A 17377-nucleotide genomic window follows, 5' to 3' on the forward strand; every position below is an offset into this window, starting at 1 on the left:
CAGCCGGCCAGCTTCCCACTAACCAGACAGCCTCCCCATGAACCAGCCAGCCTCCCACTAACAGGCCATCCAGTCCCCACACTAATCAGTCAGCCAGTTTGCCAACCTTCCCACTAACCAGTCAGCCAGTCTCCCCTTGTACCAAACAGCCAGCCTTCCCACTAACCAGCAGCCAGCCATCCCACTAACCAGACAGCCAGACAGTACAGGGCACCCTGATCCGTCTCCTTTTCCTCTCCTTGGGAGATGTTAGTAAGAGATAGTAATAGGTAAATCAACAGACTGATGTGGCTATACTTCTTTTCCTCTTTTTATCATTTCTATTTATGTACGTTTGGGCATGTTCCTACAGTTTTAAGATTAATGTCCTCATCTGCTGCACTAATCCAAAGTTGACTCATGATTAATACAAATTACTTGAAATGCATCAAGTGAATGTGGTTTCATTGAGTCTAAACCCTACCTGGTATTTGTGTGTTGGTCGTAGTACAGTGGAGAGGGGACATTCAGCATTTTGTGTCTCAGAATAAGAAAGGAACATACAGCTCTTGAAAAATTTGAGACCACTGCACCTTTTTATGTAATTTTTGAAAAAGTTGAGAAGGACATTTTTGAGTGAGGAACAGAAGGGTACATTTGCAGTGGCCTCTTACATTTTACCCTTCTGTTCCTCACTCAAAATTGTCTTTCTCAACTTTTTTTTTATGAAAGAAAGAGGTGCAGTGGTCAATTGTTTCCAGAGCTGTATCTTTGTGGAGAACATTCATAATATCTTAATCTTAAAATGTTATATTTGAATTAATACATTTATAAGATTAAGTACGCATATTTTACCAAATAAGGCCATTGACATCACAATGACATAAGCCCCATCTTGTCATGTAGATATTTCAGAGATGCATGCATGATTCGGACAGACTGTGGTCTTGAATTATATAGCAAACCTGAAATACGGTAGGCCTACAGCTTTAGTGACTTAAAAATGTATAATTACACACAGTATTCTTAAGACAAATAATACAATACACAAATAGCCAATGGCTTGTGTGGAGTTGTAACCCTTAATATAGATAACAACTTATATTCTCTCTCATACATATTTATTGGGTGTGCTTGTCTTTGGCAAGGTTCAAACCTATATTCTCTCTCATATATTGCCTCATTCACAGCACACACAGCAGCTCTGTTCCATGATTGACATGTTATGAATGTATTTGATATCAATAAATTTAAAATTGCCTTATTTGTCCATAAGATTGTTCATAATAGCGCTTACCTACCTCAACATTACAAAAGTCTTTTTAACTTCAACTCAGATATTCACCACCACTATACAAGACCCCAGAATTTTTTAAGACCAATCACGACACAATCTAGTATAAAACAACATACAATAATGTTTAGAGGCCCCACCATATGGAATAATCAAACCCAACTGCAACAATCTTGCTTGTCATTCCCCGTTTTCAAAAAACTTCTAAAAAAAGATTTCATAGAACATCCAAGCATTACTTTCACCAGTTTTTTTTGGGGGGGTTTGTTTTCCTTGTTTTAGTTTTCAGTTTTTCTTTTTCTTTGATATTTGACAACCTGATATACATGTAAACACTTCTATGCATCATTTCGACTCATTTGTTTTGCAATTTGTTAAATATATTTAGTATCGATCACATATTTATTATGTTCAATGATATAAAATGAGTTTCATTTTGTATTTTCTGGTAAAATGTAAACGATTCTCTTTTGTTTTCACTTTTGTTTCACACGTGTAATTAATTCATATAGATAATTCATGGTAAAATTTTGACTTATTTCATTTGTTTATCTTGGAAAATTTAGTTTAGTTTGATTAATGTCAGGGAGTCAGGTGGCTGAGCGGTTAGTGAAGCGGGCTAGTAATCTGAAGGTTGCCAGTTCGATTCCCCAGCTGTGCCAAATGATGTTGTGTCCCCGAGGCAAGGCACTTCACCTTACTTGCCTCGGGGAGAATGTCCCTGTACTTAATGTAAGTCGCTCTGGATAAGAGCGTCTGCTAAATGACTAAATGTAAATGTAAATGTAATTAATGTATAATATTGACTAATACGTTTCTGGGGTGGGGCCCACGAAAAACCACATAGGTTTCTGGCCTGCATGTTTTGTTTTCTCTTCTTTTGTATCTTTATATTGTTTTAATCATTGTATAAATGCGAATAAACAAACAAACAAACAAAAACAATATTAATTAATTAATATTATAATGTTCCCACCCTAAACATTTAGAGTGGATTTTTGCACTACAAAGACCATATCGGTGTCAAAATGTCCGTCTTGGTCCCGATTGTGTTGTTTGTATCTCCACAAACATTTCTTTTATTGGTTTAGGCAAAGTTTTTGAGGCGAAAAGTGAAGCTAACGGTAGCTAAATAGCTAGCCACAGTCACAAACGTCACTAACATCACAATGTTACAAACCTGCACGCGATTACCTAAAGTAGAACATAAGTTTAGTAGCTCATTAACTTCTGGGAGATAGCTAGCCACCTAAAACTGCAAGACAGCTGCAGAGGCAAAGGCCAGGGTGATAACATGTAGCTAGCTATATTTACAGGCTGTGATATCAACACCCTGTATTTTTGTATGCCCTTCATACTGGTTAGCAATCCCACACAGCAGTAGTCTAATAGCTCAGAAAGTTGTGGCTGGAGAAAGAGGAAGCTTTTAGGAGTGGGGATAGAGGCAGATTTAAGGATTCGAAGTACAGGTTTACAGAGGGCTCTCAAGTTTTGAAGACAGGCAAGAGTGACTTTCTCCCCCCCCCCCCCCCCCCCCCCCCCCCGTCGTCGTCGTCGTCGTCAGGGGGTCAAAATAAATTTATTAATTAATTGCTTTTTACCTGACATCTTTGAAAGGCAGCAATGGTTAATGCATCCATGGCCAACATATAATTATAAAATGTGTGATAACGAAAATAAGACTAGGCCAATTATATATAACAGACGAAGTAATACAAGCTCCGTCAGAGGTATCGGGCCTATGTTCGTCCCGCACTGGGTTCGAACCTGCCACCTCTGACATCCTCAGCGCCACCACTACCAACTACGCCAATGAAAAGCTGGCACTCTGTTGATGCGGGTGGCCTGTTACATACCTGAGGAGTGAGTTTCACCGATACACACTGGCTACATCTATGAACTACTTGTTCTGAGCAGGTGTTGTCAGTGAACAGGCTGTAAAACTGTTGGTTAAGACACTCATGAAAAGCTGATGCTAATTATCTGGTAAACATTTTCTAACAGCAGTCAAGTTGTCATTGTTTGTGTCAAACAAGTTGTGAATATGTTGTAACAGTAAAACAGGAGATCATGAATGTGCTCAAAGTGATGTTCGAGCTCCAGTGGTTTGCTTTGTAGGTGAACAAAACTTTCAGAAGACGTTGTAGCAGAATCACGAAAAATTACAGGATATGCTTTTTTTCCATTGGTTGTTGCATTAAATCTTACCCAGATACAATGGTGCTATTTTCCGATTGGCTATTGTATAGACCCTTTCTTTTTTTTAATTGGCTGATAAGTGGCAGGCTCGACTAAGAACTCCAGGAGAGACGCGCTTGATTCCTGCCGGTTCCATAGTGAGAGCGGCGCGGCCAGAGGAATTTTGGTTGGGTGCTGCGGCATATTAAATATATTATAAATATTTTTTTTCTGCGTGAGAAATACAATGTGTGGCGGGAGGGCGTGACAAAAGACCGAAATGAGTGACTGTCACACTCAATGCGTGACAATTGAGAGCCCTGGGTTTAGCAAAGCGGTAAGAGAGGCTAAACGACTGTACTCAGAGACAAAAAGAACAGTTCTCTGCTAACGACTCTGCTTCTGTCTGGCGAGGGCTCAAGCAGATTACCAACTACAAGCCCAGAGCCCCCCACACCACTAACGGACTCCCGCCTGGCCAAGAACCTGAACAAGTTCTACTGTAGATTTGAAAGACAATTGGACTGTCCTGAACTACCCCTTCCCACCCAAGTGGACTCCCTCTCCATTCAGGAGAGAGAAGTCAACAAACTGTTCAAGAGGCAGAACCCCCACAAAGCAGCGGGGCCAGACGCTGTCTCTCCTGCCACCCTCAAGCAGTGCGCTGACCAGCTGTCTCCGGTGTTCACCAACATCTTCAACACCTCCCTGGAGAAATGCCATGTGCCAGCCTGTCTCAAGTCCTCCACCATCATCCAAAAAGCCAAGGCCAACAGGACTTAATCACTGCAGACCCGTCGCCCTGACCTCTGTGGTAATGAAGTCTTTTGAGCGCCTGGTGCTGGCTAACCTCAAATCCATCCTGGATCCCCTGCAGTTTGCCTACATAGCCAACAGGTCTGTGGACGATGCAGTTAACATGGCCCTCCACGGTACAGCACCTAGACTCCCCAGCATTCTATGCCAGGAACCTGTTTGTGGACTTCAGCTCTGCCTTCAACACCATCATCCCTGCCCTGCTTCAGGACAAGCTCTCCCAGCTGAACGTGCCCAACTCCACCTGCAGGTGGATCACAGACTTCCTGTCTGACAGGAAGCAGTGCGTTAAGCTGGGAACACAAGTCTCTGACTCACAGTCCATCAGCACCGGATATCCTCAGGGCTGCGTCCTTTCCCCTCTGCTCTTCTCCCTGTACACCAACAGCTGCACCTCCAGTCATCCGTCCGTCAAACTCCTGAAGTTTGCGGACGACAACACCCTCATTGGGCTCATCTCTGGTGGGGATGAGTCTGACTATAGGTGGGAAGCTGACAGCCTGGTGACTTGGTGCAGCCAGAACAACTTAGAGCTCAATGCTCTTAAGACAGTGGAGATGGTTGTGGACTTTAGGAAAAACACAGCCCCACTCACCCCCATCACCCTGTGCGACTCCTCAGTCAACACTGTGGAGTCCGGACTGCCAAGGACTCCCAGAGCAGACTGCAGCATATCATTCGTACTGCTGAGAAGGTGATCGGCTGCAATCTGCCTTCCCTCGAGGACCTGCACACCTTGAGGACCCTGAGGCGTGCGAGGAAGATTGTGGCCGACTCCTCCCACTCTGGACACACTCTGTTTCAGCCACTCCCCTCAGGCAGAAGGCTGCAGTCCATCAGGTCCAATACCACACGCCACAAAAACACTCTTCAACAAGGCCAAGAGCTCGCACTGACTTAATTTACAATCTGCACAATGACACCTTGCCACATTGCAATTGTACTATATTACACTATTTGTATCTTTTGTACTATTTGTGTCTCTTGTACTATTTGTATTTTTATATTGTAAATTATTTTACTTTATTATTATTTTTTTTTTATTAGTATTAGGTAGACTTGTACCTTTAGTATAGTTAGACCACATATTTACGTTTTAGGATTCCTTTATCTTCAATGTATGCATCTTCCTGCCAAAGTAAATTCCTTGTCTGTGCAAACTTTCATGGCGAATAAAACCCTTTCTGATTCTGATTCTAGTTATCTCATCTGTAAAACGTACTTACCGGTACGGGGGTCAGGTCTGAAGCTAGGAGCAAAATGGAGCACAGCCGGCTTCACCAGGTGAGGAAAATGGTGCATCATGCCCGCTAGAATGTGCTCTTATATAGCTGTGATATCCAGTTCTCCAAAGCACTGGATGTACGATTGGAGTTACATGGACATTGTTACTGACATGTAATGATTGCTTCCAGTAAACTTGTTATATTAGCCAGTTTTCCTAACTAATTTATGTTTTTTGGGGCATATTTTCAGCTTGCAGGTGGTACTGTTTGAATCGTGATTCCAGTTAAGATACTGCCAACGACAGTAGAATAAGCTTGTTTCAAAGGGGGTTCTTTATTAATAAATGCAATATGAGTAAATACTTATTTATAATAAGTATTTATTATTAATTATTTTAATATTACTAGAAAGGAAGAATTTAAGAGGAGGTCTAAATTATAAAGGTTTGGACCATTTTTACACAAGATTTTGAAGTGAGGCTGCCACATTACCATTCCCTCTTGCACAAAGGTAAATGAGAAGAGAACCCTGTTTCATTCCACACTTCACTCTTGTTATTTTGAAGTGTAATTGAGCAGCAAAAAATGTATGCTTTTAAATCTATACAATATTCTAAATTATAAGTATACATACTTATTTAAAATATACAGAAATTTCAGTTGTAAACTTGTACAAACTAGCACACTCATTTAAATTATTTGAATGTTTGGTTGTTTCATATTAGTAAACAATAGGTTATATAGTTGTTTTTTTTATCCCTGTTTCACCTGACCATTTTCCCAGAAAGGTTTACCATCTATAGTGACTGGTATTTTAATATGAAATGATTACATTATAATGCTATTTTCAGTTGATCTTTGAAGTCAAGTTGAGTCCAAAATGTTTTAATGTAACATTTAAAAATAACTTTAAGTGAGGTACAAGAAAAATAAGCACACAGACGTGTAGGATAACATTGGTGTACTTACATAGTATCATAGGCTAGGAACAATAGGTGTGTCATAATATATTATATAAAAACCTTAATAAAATTACTTTTTCAATCAATTAAAGTTTTATTCATGAACAATGTGCTATTGATGCTAAGCAAAAAATAAATTACAACCATTCTTAACAAGCTTTTATTCACAACTTCTGTTACCTACTGCTTATTAAGTGACTACATTACATTCCATGTAATTTTTGTTGCACAATTTTGGCAAGATATTGACAGTTGAATCTAAATGCATAGAAACTGCATAACTTTGATATGGATAAAATGAGTCTTTCAACTTAAGTGATTCGGATTACACTGATAGAAGATAAATCACAGTACATTATGCAGTAAAGAGTTGTGCTTTACTAGTTTCAAACCTGTTAAACTGAGATTACAATGCATGTTTTAAGGTCTTCCCCCACCCAAATCTACAAACATTTGCGGTTATGCAGTTTTTTTTTATTAATAGAATTTACATGTCAATGTCAGTTCCCTGAAGTAAGTTTTCCAATTACCTCACCGCCAACAACCTTTGACCTGGCCTGATATCCCCCCCATCCCCCAAACAGACTCAATTTTTGACTTCCCCTTCGTCTAGGCAGCCTGCTGTGCTGCTAACCCTAACCTGCTGTGTCGAAACTCACTGGAGTAGAAAAGTTGCTTGCCAGGGACTGTTCGTTTGCTTTTTTAAACTCAACCCACAAAAGAGAGGAGGAGTAATCAATCTATATTATATCTGTTTTGCTAAGCTCTGGAGTTAACTTGTCTTGAATTAGAAAAAGAGCAATATAGCATGTTGTAGTGAACTTATCAAGATAAGATACGATAGGATCACATTTTCCTTCCCTTCACATCCAATGAGGCATCTGCAGCATGTATCTGTGGCATGTTAGGTAGACAGGGGATGTATGGTTTGATGGGGATCTATGGTTTGCTTAATTTATAAAGATCCTGATAATGTACAAATAACCAACTTCAATATCCTCTCACCTTTAAACCCTCACCTACGGAAATGTGGTAGGACAGACACATGATGAAGAAATACTGTGTGGCTCTGTAGAATGAGGAAATAATTTACTCTCACAGGGAAATGTATGCTTCCATCACTTAAAATTCCAAAGCATGTGGAAAGAGCAGAAATGTCCCACAAACTCTTTGTTGCTATCACATTAACAGAAAACAGGATCAGAAAACATCAAATCTTCTTCGAAGTTCAAGTTGTTTCAAAGCTGGTGGGATGCACACTGGATGGATTGTTTTTACTTGTAGCATCCTGAAATTGCTTTGACTTTGAAGGTTGCACTATAAATAAAATGCATAATTTCTGAATCATTAGTGCAGATATTAACAAAGCTGTGATCACTCACGTGTGTTTGGGAGGAGTAAAACAAAAAATAATAATTCTATTGATTTTAGTGGGAGGACATTGCCACCTGCTGGAGATATATGCACAATATTAAGGATGTATTACAATTTGTGCCAATGCTTTTAGATGTGTGCTTTATCTGTTGACGATTTGGGTCACATAATGAGAAGAGAAAAGTTATGTTACCACAGCCAGTCTTCATAGCAAAAATGGGATTTGAAAAAGTGTGCTGTGTTGTGTTTGCACCAATGGTAACGTTTTTCACATAGGCCAGATTATATTTTGGTTTCATCACAGTCATTTGTGATGACAGTGGACTATATGCCCTTCCCTTACACACACATTTATAATGAAGATAGCTTCCTGTCGTCCACCTGTTCTCATCTACCTTCCTCTTCATGGCGAAGTTGCAGCACAGCTGTTTGAGTTAGTATTAGCACAGCACCCTTGAAACTCAAATCTACTCACAGGTTGATGTTTTTGAGTTTTTCCCGTCTGTCCTCTGTCCAGTCCCCCTGTCCCCAATGCTGTTCCCTCTTCCCCAACACTGTCCCCTCGTCCCCAATGCTGTCCCCTCCTTCAGGATATAGGTGCTGCTGCAACCACAACCCTTCCATTGCTGTGAGCTGATAGCCCCAGAATTGCCAACGTCTTCTCCCTCTTCACCTTCATTTCCATACCTTCTTGGTGGCACTGGACAACAAAATGTATTACTGCCTTGCTACTGCCCAGTCCACCCCAATATTCTCTCTCTGAGGACAACATTACACACAAAAAAAATCACCTGAGGTTAATTTTGTGTAGATTTGTGTAGATTATGCTAGCGTTAAAAGGAGGTGTATCTTTAATAAGAGAATGTATTTATTTAAACATTTCTGGACAAAAAAAATCTAGGATAGAAACTCAGGTTTGAGCTTGCACTTACGTTGCAAAGAAAGTGACTTACTACTTGACTTTTTACTATACAGTATACATATCATTTTAGTGGCACAAAGTAACAAACACAAGTTAGCATTTTTCCCAATGCAAAAGAGTTTACTCATGTACTGTATGTATCATTTAAAAATGTCATGATAACTTCTGATTTTAATAGCGCCTGATGTGTTCTCTTTCATAAAGAAGTAACTATCAAGAAACTAATAGTAGCAGTCCTGCTACTCGAAGCCGTGAAATAGACAGTGGTACATGATAACCTTTACCCCCAAAATATATATTTGTCTGATACCATAATGATGCTTTTCGTCGTCATTTACGATCCCATTCAAATGACTACAAGCTGTGACTGACTGTTGCCCACTGAGAATCCCAAAAGGCATCAGCAATTGGTTGGAATGATGAATAACCCAGACCTCGCACCACATGTTCTGAGGTATCAGTTGCTCGTTTGTCATAACCTCACGTGACATAATAGAGATATTGTCAAAACACTTTGGTTGTCCTGAAAATCATCATTGTCTGATGTTCAGACTACCATGAAAGTGTTAATATAACACCAGTTACATCTTTGCTAATCTGCAACAACCAAGCCCTTAATTGCAGTCTACTATTTTGTTTTAATATGGTAGCTTCCCTAACACTGTTAAAATCTAGTGGTTTATGTAAACAACATGAATAGACAATATCCCAGACAGCCATGTACAGAATGGTATGTCATGTTAGAATTGAAGGCATATCCAACACTTGGTATTGTTCTCACATCCTTTTCCTACTGACATGGTCTCAGAATCTCACATGTCTCTCAGATGGGCCTGAGGGAGACCTCCTTCCTGTAGGAGAAACTGGTCAGGTTAACCCAGGTGGGCCGTTTGTTCCGGTTCTGTAGCAGTCTGTATAAGGACAGGGTGAATTTAGCCAGCACCAATGAACAACAGATCTCAATAGCGACCAGGGTGGAGTAGATCATCATCTTGGATTTGCACTGAGCCATGATGTTCTGCCTTATGTATGTGTAGGACAGTGAGGCATGGTAGGGTGGTGCCTGGGGACAGGGGAATGACTGGGTCTCAGTGTGTGGCACTGTGGTCAGTTTTTGGGTGGTGGAGGATAAGGTGGTGATTGTGGTAATAATCTGAGTTGTCCTTATAGCTGTTAAGGCTAGGGCTAGGGTGGTGGTTGGAGGTAATGTGGTCATTGCTGTGGTTCTTCTTTCAGTGGTGAGAAGGGGACTTGCAGTGGTAAGTGCAGAGGTGGTAGTGGAGGGTGTTGTAGTTATTATGGTAGGTTCCATTATAATGACAGTGGTTGTCATTTGCAGAGTAGTTGTTGGCAGCTTAGTTGTTGGAAGACTGGTTGCTGGCATAGTTGTCAAAGTCCTTTGCTGGGTAGTTGTCATTTGAGTTGTAGTAAGAGTTATGGTTGTTGGTTTGGTGGTTGGCAAAGTAGTGGCTACTCTGGTTGTGGGCAGGGTTGTGGTCATTGGTGTGGTTGTGATCAATGGTGTTGTTGTGGTTGTGATCACTGGTGTGGTAGTCATCAGGGTTGTGGTCATAGGTGTGGTTGTGATCACTGGTGTGGTAGTGGTCTGGGTTGTGGTCATTGGTGTGGTTGTGGTCATTGGTGTAGTAGTGGTCAGAGTTGTGGTCATTGGTGTAGTAGTGGTGGTCACAGGAATAATTATGGTAGTGACTGTGGTAGGGGGGGAGGTGGGACATTGCAATTGGTCTTCAGTGAGTGACAGGATTTTCTGTTTCTTTAAATCTTCTGGAGACTCACAGACCTCTTCAGAATCCGCAGTTTTGTCCTTGAGCCACTGGTACATAGGCACAAGCTTACAGTCGCAATGCCAGGTGTTGTTGTTTAGAATAACTTTCTTGATTTTTGAGAAAGAGTCAAGTATCTCCTTGGGAATTGTCTGCAAGTTATTATGAGCCAGCTTCAGGGTGGTCAGAGATGGTAGGTTTTCAAATGTGTTGACATCCAGGGAAGCAATTTGGTTGGTTTGGAGGTTTAGTTCTGTCAGCTTCACAAGGCCCTCAAAATTCTCTTGAGACACAGATACCAGTTTATTTTTTGATAAATCCAATTTTTTAAGCTTGGAAAGAGGGCTAAAAATTCCTTTGGGAAGTGTTGTAAGATTGTTCACAGTTAGACTCAACTCCTGCATTTTGGGCAGTTCTCCAAAAAGAACTGGAGGAAGACCAGTAATTTGGTTCTTCGCCAGTGTCAGTGTTTTAAGCTGAGAGAATCCCACAAATAATTCTGCAGGCAACTCAGTTAAAAGATTAGACTCTAACAATAATTTAGACATTTTTTCTTTATGTGGGAATAGATTGGGTTGTAGTTCGTGGATTTTGTTACCACTAAGAGAGATTTCTTTTAGGTTTGGTAAATTATCAAATATTCCCTGAGGGAGAGCAGGGATCTGATTGTCATAAAGACGCAACGTGTGGAGCTTATGGAGCTTTGAAAACATGCCAGTGGACAAAGAGGATATGTGGTTCTTAGCTAGGTGGAGGACCTGAAGGCTTTCCAAGTCATCAAAAGTCCCCTCCTCAATGGACTCAATATTGTTGATGTGCAACTGGAGTTCTGTCAGTTTGCTGAGGCCTTCAAACAATCCTTTCTCTAGAATGCGGATTTGGTTGAGCTTGAGACGAAGATTTTCAAGTTTGTTCAGGTCTTTGAAGACTCCAATGGGTAAATGTGTTAAAGAGGTACTGGAGATTTCAATGTGTTTGAGGTCTGACAAACCTTCAAAGGCACCTGCCTCTATTGAGACGGTGGGGGTGTTTAAGAACTCAATCTTTTCCAGATTGGGGGTTTCGTAAAAGGCTGCTTTTGGAATGGTCTGAATCTGACTGTCTACAAAAAAGACTTCGGTGGCACCTGGTTTCAAACTCACAGGGATCTCAGTCAAAGTCTTGCCATAAACATCTTGGTTTTCCTTGGGACAGTCAGTCTCCTTCTCACACATTGGAGATGAATACTTCCAAAACAAAGGCAGGAGACAGAAGAGAATGTGTTCACTCGACATCCTCATTCTCTATGGAAAGTACACAGCAACAATGACAATTCTTAAATAAATGGCTTGAAACAGTATGGGATGTGCAAAACATGTTCTATGGAGCGTTATGTTTACCTACACCAAGTAGGTACAAGTTTAATGGATGAATAGACAAGCATAAATTCAGATAAAATATTTGAGTAAAAAATATTTTGTAGGTGCATAACATTACATAGAAATAAAGCACAAATAAATCAATAAAAGGCTATCAACAAAACTATTAATATCAACGAACCGGTGTAGCATTCCAGCCCAACAAATTCTAACATGATACAAAAAGAACACCATACCTTATGTTATTTTGCTTGCAGTTGTGGGTTAGGACGTTTAAACAGTGAAACAGACATGCAGTTACAGACATAAGGTTTTTCATTCCAGATCTATTTATCTGGGCCAGCAAGCTGGTTGGAGGTCAACTGGAGCTACAGTAAAGAGGGGGTGTGGTGTTGACTGCTGAGAGAGATAAGACAAGGTATAACATTATGTTGCTGTTAATGTGATTCAAATTTCCATCTGTGACACAGAACTTGGACTTAAATAGCTTTCTTTTAAACTGACATTCTAATATGTCCTATAGTGATAGACCAGTAGTTCCCAGCCTTTTGGTGTATACAAGTTTGTAAAATTATGGTAGGTTTTTGTCTGTCTTAACCTTTGAACAATAATAATGTATTTCTATAATAGTACTTAAGATTGCATTTGCTTTCAGGTGTCAAACTATCGTTCAAAAACAACATTTACAAACATTTCAGTTGTGTATAAAATGAGAAGCCCATTCTTAGAACCATATCATCCTTTGACTCTGGAATCATTTAAATATCAAATTTAAATATTTCCCTTTAATATTGCCTTTATTTAATCTTGTCTTCTGTATTTTTATTATTCTCTATGTTAAGAAAAAACTGCACGATTATAATCGGATTACTTAAAGATTACAACATTTTACATACAGTATAAACAACAATATTAGACAGCTAAGTTTTAGGCCATTGGCTAGTTAACTAGCTGGCTTTTGATGAAGAGTGTTTTGTCCGTCCCTTCATTAACAGAGTGTCCAGTGTCCAGTCAAGTCCAGTGTGTCCAGTTCAGTTGAGTTCTGGATTTTTATCAATATTATTGATTCAGTATTATCAATCTGCAGATTGGGAGAGAAAACCAGGGGCCTGTTCCATAAAGGCCGCTCAAATAAGTTGGACTTAAAGTCCCAAACCAGATTTGAATTAGCTTAACAAGTCAAGCGGGGCTAAAGCGGTTCCATAAAGGCCAATTTCAGCTCACGCAGTCCTACTAATTCAAGTCAGATTTAAGTAGTCAAGCTAATTGCGCGTGCACCCTATTCTTAAGCAGCCAGAGAGGTAAAACATGGATCATACAATCCACCACGGCAAAAGCAATGCACACGGCCACGTGACTTCTTCCATAATAATTTAGATTGAGATAGGCCTGATGCCTAAACATTTGAAATCACAAACTAGGCAAGCCATAGGCTACGTTTAACGTGGCGTGTATCAAATCATTGTTCATCATCGCTTAATGCATTAGGCTAAATGTTGTAGCCTATGTAGGCTATTTAAGTTGATTTTCTATCAATGTTGAACATATTGAACTGATGAGAATAAGGAAATGAGAATATCCGTGGTAAATCATCGTTTTCCCGTTGGGTCAGTGTTACAGGAAGGTCTGGTTAGGCACCAAGTCACGCTAATCCTGACAGTTAGACTGCCCCGGACCAGACTAGTTTTGCAGCCAAAGTTGCCATAGTAACCAAGTTCGAACTACGTTGAGCTAACTTTATGGAACCGAATGAACTAGAAATGAGTCAGACTAACTGACATAAGTCTGGCTTATTCGGTAAAATCGCTTTATGGAACAGGCCTCAGACCTCTGACAATAAATGACAACACAACACCAGGTCTCAATCATGTCTCTCTCAGGTCCGTAGGCTGGAAGACCATCTTTTATAGGGCACAAGAATAGATAGTGACAGTCATGCAGTTATGACATTACAACAGTCTCAGAGAAAGAGATTCACAGCTCCCAGCCCATGACGACTCTCAGGGCAGAGAGAAATCATAGGTGGAGCTCTCCCCGTCATCATCACAAGAGATGTTTACACAGTACTTTCTCCTGACCCTGAACATCTATTCAACCTGACAAACACGATCTACTCTTATAGATAGCAAACTCACGAGAGCATACTAACTTGTATCCAATGACTAGTTCTATTGATTAGTAAAAGTAATATTTATTAGTTTAAACACGTTATTAACGGCGTTAACGCAAACCCATTTTAACAGCGTTAATTTTTTTATCGCGAGATTAACGCTCTTTTTGGCCTAGCAAACTTAGTAGTTTTTTTCACATGCTGTTGCAACGACTACTGACGTTAGAAAAACTACAACACCACACCGGATCTAGCTAGACTGGAAACAAAACAACAGGCACGCCGCACACACTTGTTTGGGCTTGCGAGCCGGCTAAAGAGTAGTAGGCTAACGTTACGTTTTGAGTGGATAGCGAGCGCGAGACGCCGAAATGGATGCCAATAAGATTCTGAATGGAAAGGTTACTTTTAAAAAGTTGCTAAATGGTTCCATTGACAAGACAAAATTGATCTGTGTGTTTTGTTGTTGTGAACTGAGCTATCATCGCAGCACATCCAGTCTGAAATACCACCTGATGGCCAATCACACAGCTGATGCGAATTCTCCGCCCCCTTGTCAAAGCCAGGCAATGTTGCAATGTTGTTTTCAATTTAAAAAAAACATTTGCACTAACTAAGCAATCCAATCCACTTTTCCATGTTGATAAGAGCATTAAAATGAGAAAAAATTTTGGGACAAAAAGAAATCAAGGGACATTTAGAATAGATAAAAATAATTAATCGCAAGTTAACTATGTCATTAATGCGATTAATCGCAATTAAATATTTTTATCGTTTGACAGCACTAATATTTATTAGAGAATAATGTAAATACACAGGACATCCCAATTTCCTCCGTACTTTTGAGTGCAGCTAATTTGGTTTTAAGGGCAGCTAGCTAACTAATGTCTGTTAACAAGCTGAATCGGAAGCTAGCTCGAGAAAATTGGCAGCTAGCTAAAATAAAGGGATAGCTAGTAACAGTCAAAGGACGGCTTGCCATAATATGACACCCTTTAAACTGTCCTGGTATGTAGAATGACCTGACTTGTTGGTGAATATTGTCACAGCATACCAACCAGTGGCTCAGTTGTACAGAAGAGAGGCTCTCCGAGAGGTTTGTTCTAAGCATGCACTGTACCAAGGAGACCAGGGGTATTCATAGACTTATATATTAGTAGAAACAGCTATTTTTGTCTTCCAAGATGGCGTCCCCATTCATTTCTATGAAAAGTGCTCAGTGGCGCAGTGAGCCAAGCAAGAGCGCGCAATGGACCACACCATCTTTCCAGACCGACTCGTCCGGTATTGCGCAGAAGCTTGTTCCTAGCTCCGAAACTCGTGCACACTTGCAACTAGCTGTACATGTCATAGTTTGCGACAACCAGTCGTGAGCGTGTGAGCTGGAACTAAGGCATTGCAGAAAACGAAGAATGTGGTACAAGTCCGATCAAGAAGCAGGTACATGTGAACTTTACGAAAATCAATGCTATTAGTACCGTAGTATTCCTTTCACTTGGTTTTTAGATGGAACATATGTTCCACATACGACTCAGACTCACCAAATATACGTTGTTTTTTTTTACTTTATGTTTTTTGTAGGCCTATGTCTGCTTAAGTATTGTGTCGTATAGCTCGGCAAAGCACGCTAAATTAAGCCTACACCTATGTTACTGTTATAATGATGATGAGTGTTGCTTACTATTACTAGCTTACAGTTATTGTTAATGCTATCGTTGTGGTGTTAACCGACATAGTTATAACAATATAACGACCATAACAATATTGTGGTTATCAGACATGATTTATTAATCTTCGTCTTTGCTCCAGAAGAACATAACAATCTATAATGACGCCGTAACATGTCACAATATTATAACTAATTATATTAGGCTATAATTACAGGGAGTCAGGTGGCTGAGCGGTTAGGAAATCGGGCTAGTAATCTGAAGGTTGCCAGTTCGATTCCCGGCCGTGCAAAATGACGTTGTGTCCTTGGGCAAGGCACTTCACCCTACTTGCCTCGGGGGGAATGTCCCTGTACTTACTGTAAGTGGCTCTGGATAAGAGCGTCTGCTAAATGTAAATGTAATGTAAATGTAATTACGTTTGTCATGCCATGAGCATAATAACGTTAATTTCAAAATGGTTAAATCTGCTTTAAAATAACGGAAACAAACTCTACAGGAGCAGGCAACTAGTAGTGATGGGTCGTTCGCGAATGAGCTGGCTCTAAGATCCGGCTCTTGTAGGTGAACGTCGGGAGCATATCTGAAGAGTCGACTCGATTAATATAGCCTATAAAAATGAAATGATTATGAAATAATGATTTTTTATTGTATTTAAAATAATTGACTAATTCGAAGAACAAAAAAATACTTGCAGGCCTAAAGGCGCACACGATCATCCTCACATTCTGTTCCTGTCAATCATACACGCGGTGTCAACCAATTATACTGCATGAGGGAGGGCCGAGCCAACTCACATACACTCAGTAAGACGAGTAGTCGAAACTCGGAGAAGAGCCATAACAAATCAATGCATTTTTAAAGACATTGTTGTTAAGGTATAGTATGATTTCATTTAATAATTTATTCAAATTGTTTTCACACCCTAAAATTCATAGTTAAAACATGTATTTTTTAAAGAGAAGTTCGGGAGCCAAAAGAGCCGTCTCTTTTCAGTGAGCTGAGCCAAACGAGCCGGCTCCCGAAAAAGAGCCGGAATGCACATCACTAAACTGTAGATTATCAAGCCCTTTCTCCTTGTTCTCATTCAGCCCAGGTGATTCAGTGATTTGCTCATGTTCGTATCCGTGAGCACGTTTCCAGGAAACTTTTCTTGACGTAAGCAAATAAATGGGGTGCTAGTTTACCCATTTCGGATTGGTTTCAAACTCAGGAAAAAGTATTCAATGAAAATGCTAGTAATGAGACAGGTACGAGAATCGAACATTTTTTTTTGGTAGTTTTAGATATGTCGACTCGTTTTAATGGGCGGAGCCAAAGAATTACCTATCTACGTCATTTTGACCCATCTACGTCAGATCACTGAATGGCTCCTCCTGCTGTACTGTTATTGTAGCCTATATCAGCTAGCTAGCTAGCTTCAGGATGTCTCCCTCCACCCGCAACTGCATCTTCCCTGGATGCAAGAACTTCAGCTGCGTTGCAACGCTATTTAATTTCCCTATTGATGATTAAAGGAAAAATAGGTGGATTGAATTTGTGAAGAGCCACGCTGATGGAAAGCTTCGGATAAACTCCAACAGCCACCTCTGCAGTGACCATTTCACGGCGGATAATTTTAACATGGACCAGAGACCGGCTTCTCTTGCAGCGTGGAGCCGTACCGAGCATCCACCGCCGCCAGCAGTTCATCACTCAGTTCTGTGT

The 17377-nt window shown here is 40.3% G+C and overlaps 1 protein-coding gene across 1 annotated transcript; it reads right to left on the reverse strand.

The window, feature by feature from the left end:
• Window positions 1-8717: 8717 nt before the first annotated feature.
• Window positions 8718-12184, reverse strand: LOC136936657 (carboxypeptidase N subunit 2). The gene is made up of 2 exons (XM_067230265.1): window positions 12130-12184; window positions 8718-11818 (listed from the first exon to the last, which is right to left on the reverse strand). The coding sequence occupies exon 2, from the start codon at window positions 11813-11815 to the stop codon at window positions 9575-9577; it is 2241 nt and encodes a 746-aa protein (XP_067086366.1). The 5' UTR covers window positions 11816-11818; window positions 12130-12184; the 3' UTR covers window positions 8718-9574.
• Between the last annotated feature and the right edge of the window lie 5193 nt (window positions 12185-17377).

This window comes from Osmerus mordax, chromosome 27 (genome assembly GCF_038355195.1).
Source record: "Osmerus mordax isolate fOsmMor3 chromosome 27, fOsmMor3.pri, whole genome shotgun sequence".
In the NCBI taxonomy this organism is placed as follows: domain Eukaryota; kingdom Metazoa; phylum Chordata; class Actinopteri; order Osmeriformes; family Osmeridae; genus Osmerus; species Osmerus mordax.

Excerpts from the sequence above, each read along its gene's own strand:
- LOC136936657 (XM_067230265.1), bottom strand. The coding sequence starts at position 11,815 with ATGAGGATGTCGAGTGAACACATTCTCTTCTGTCTCCTGCCTTTGTTT.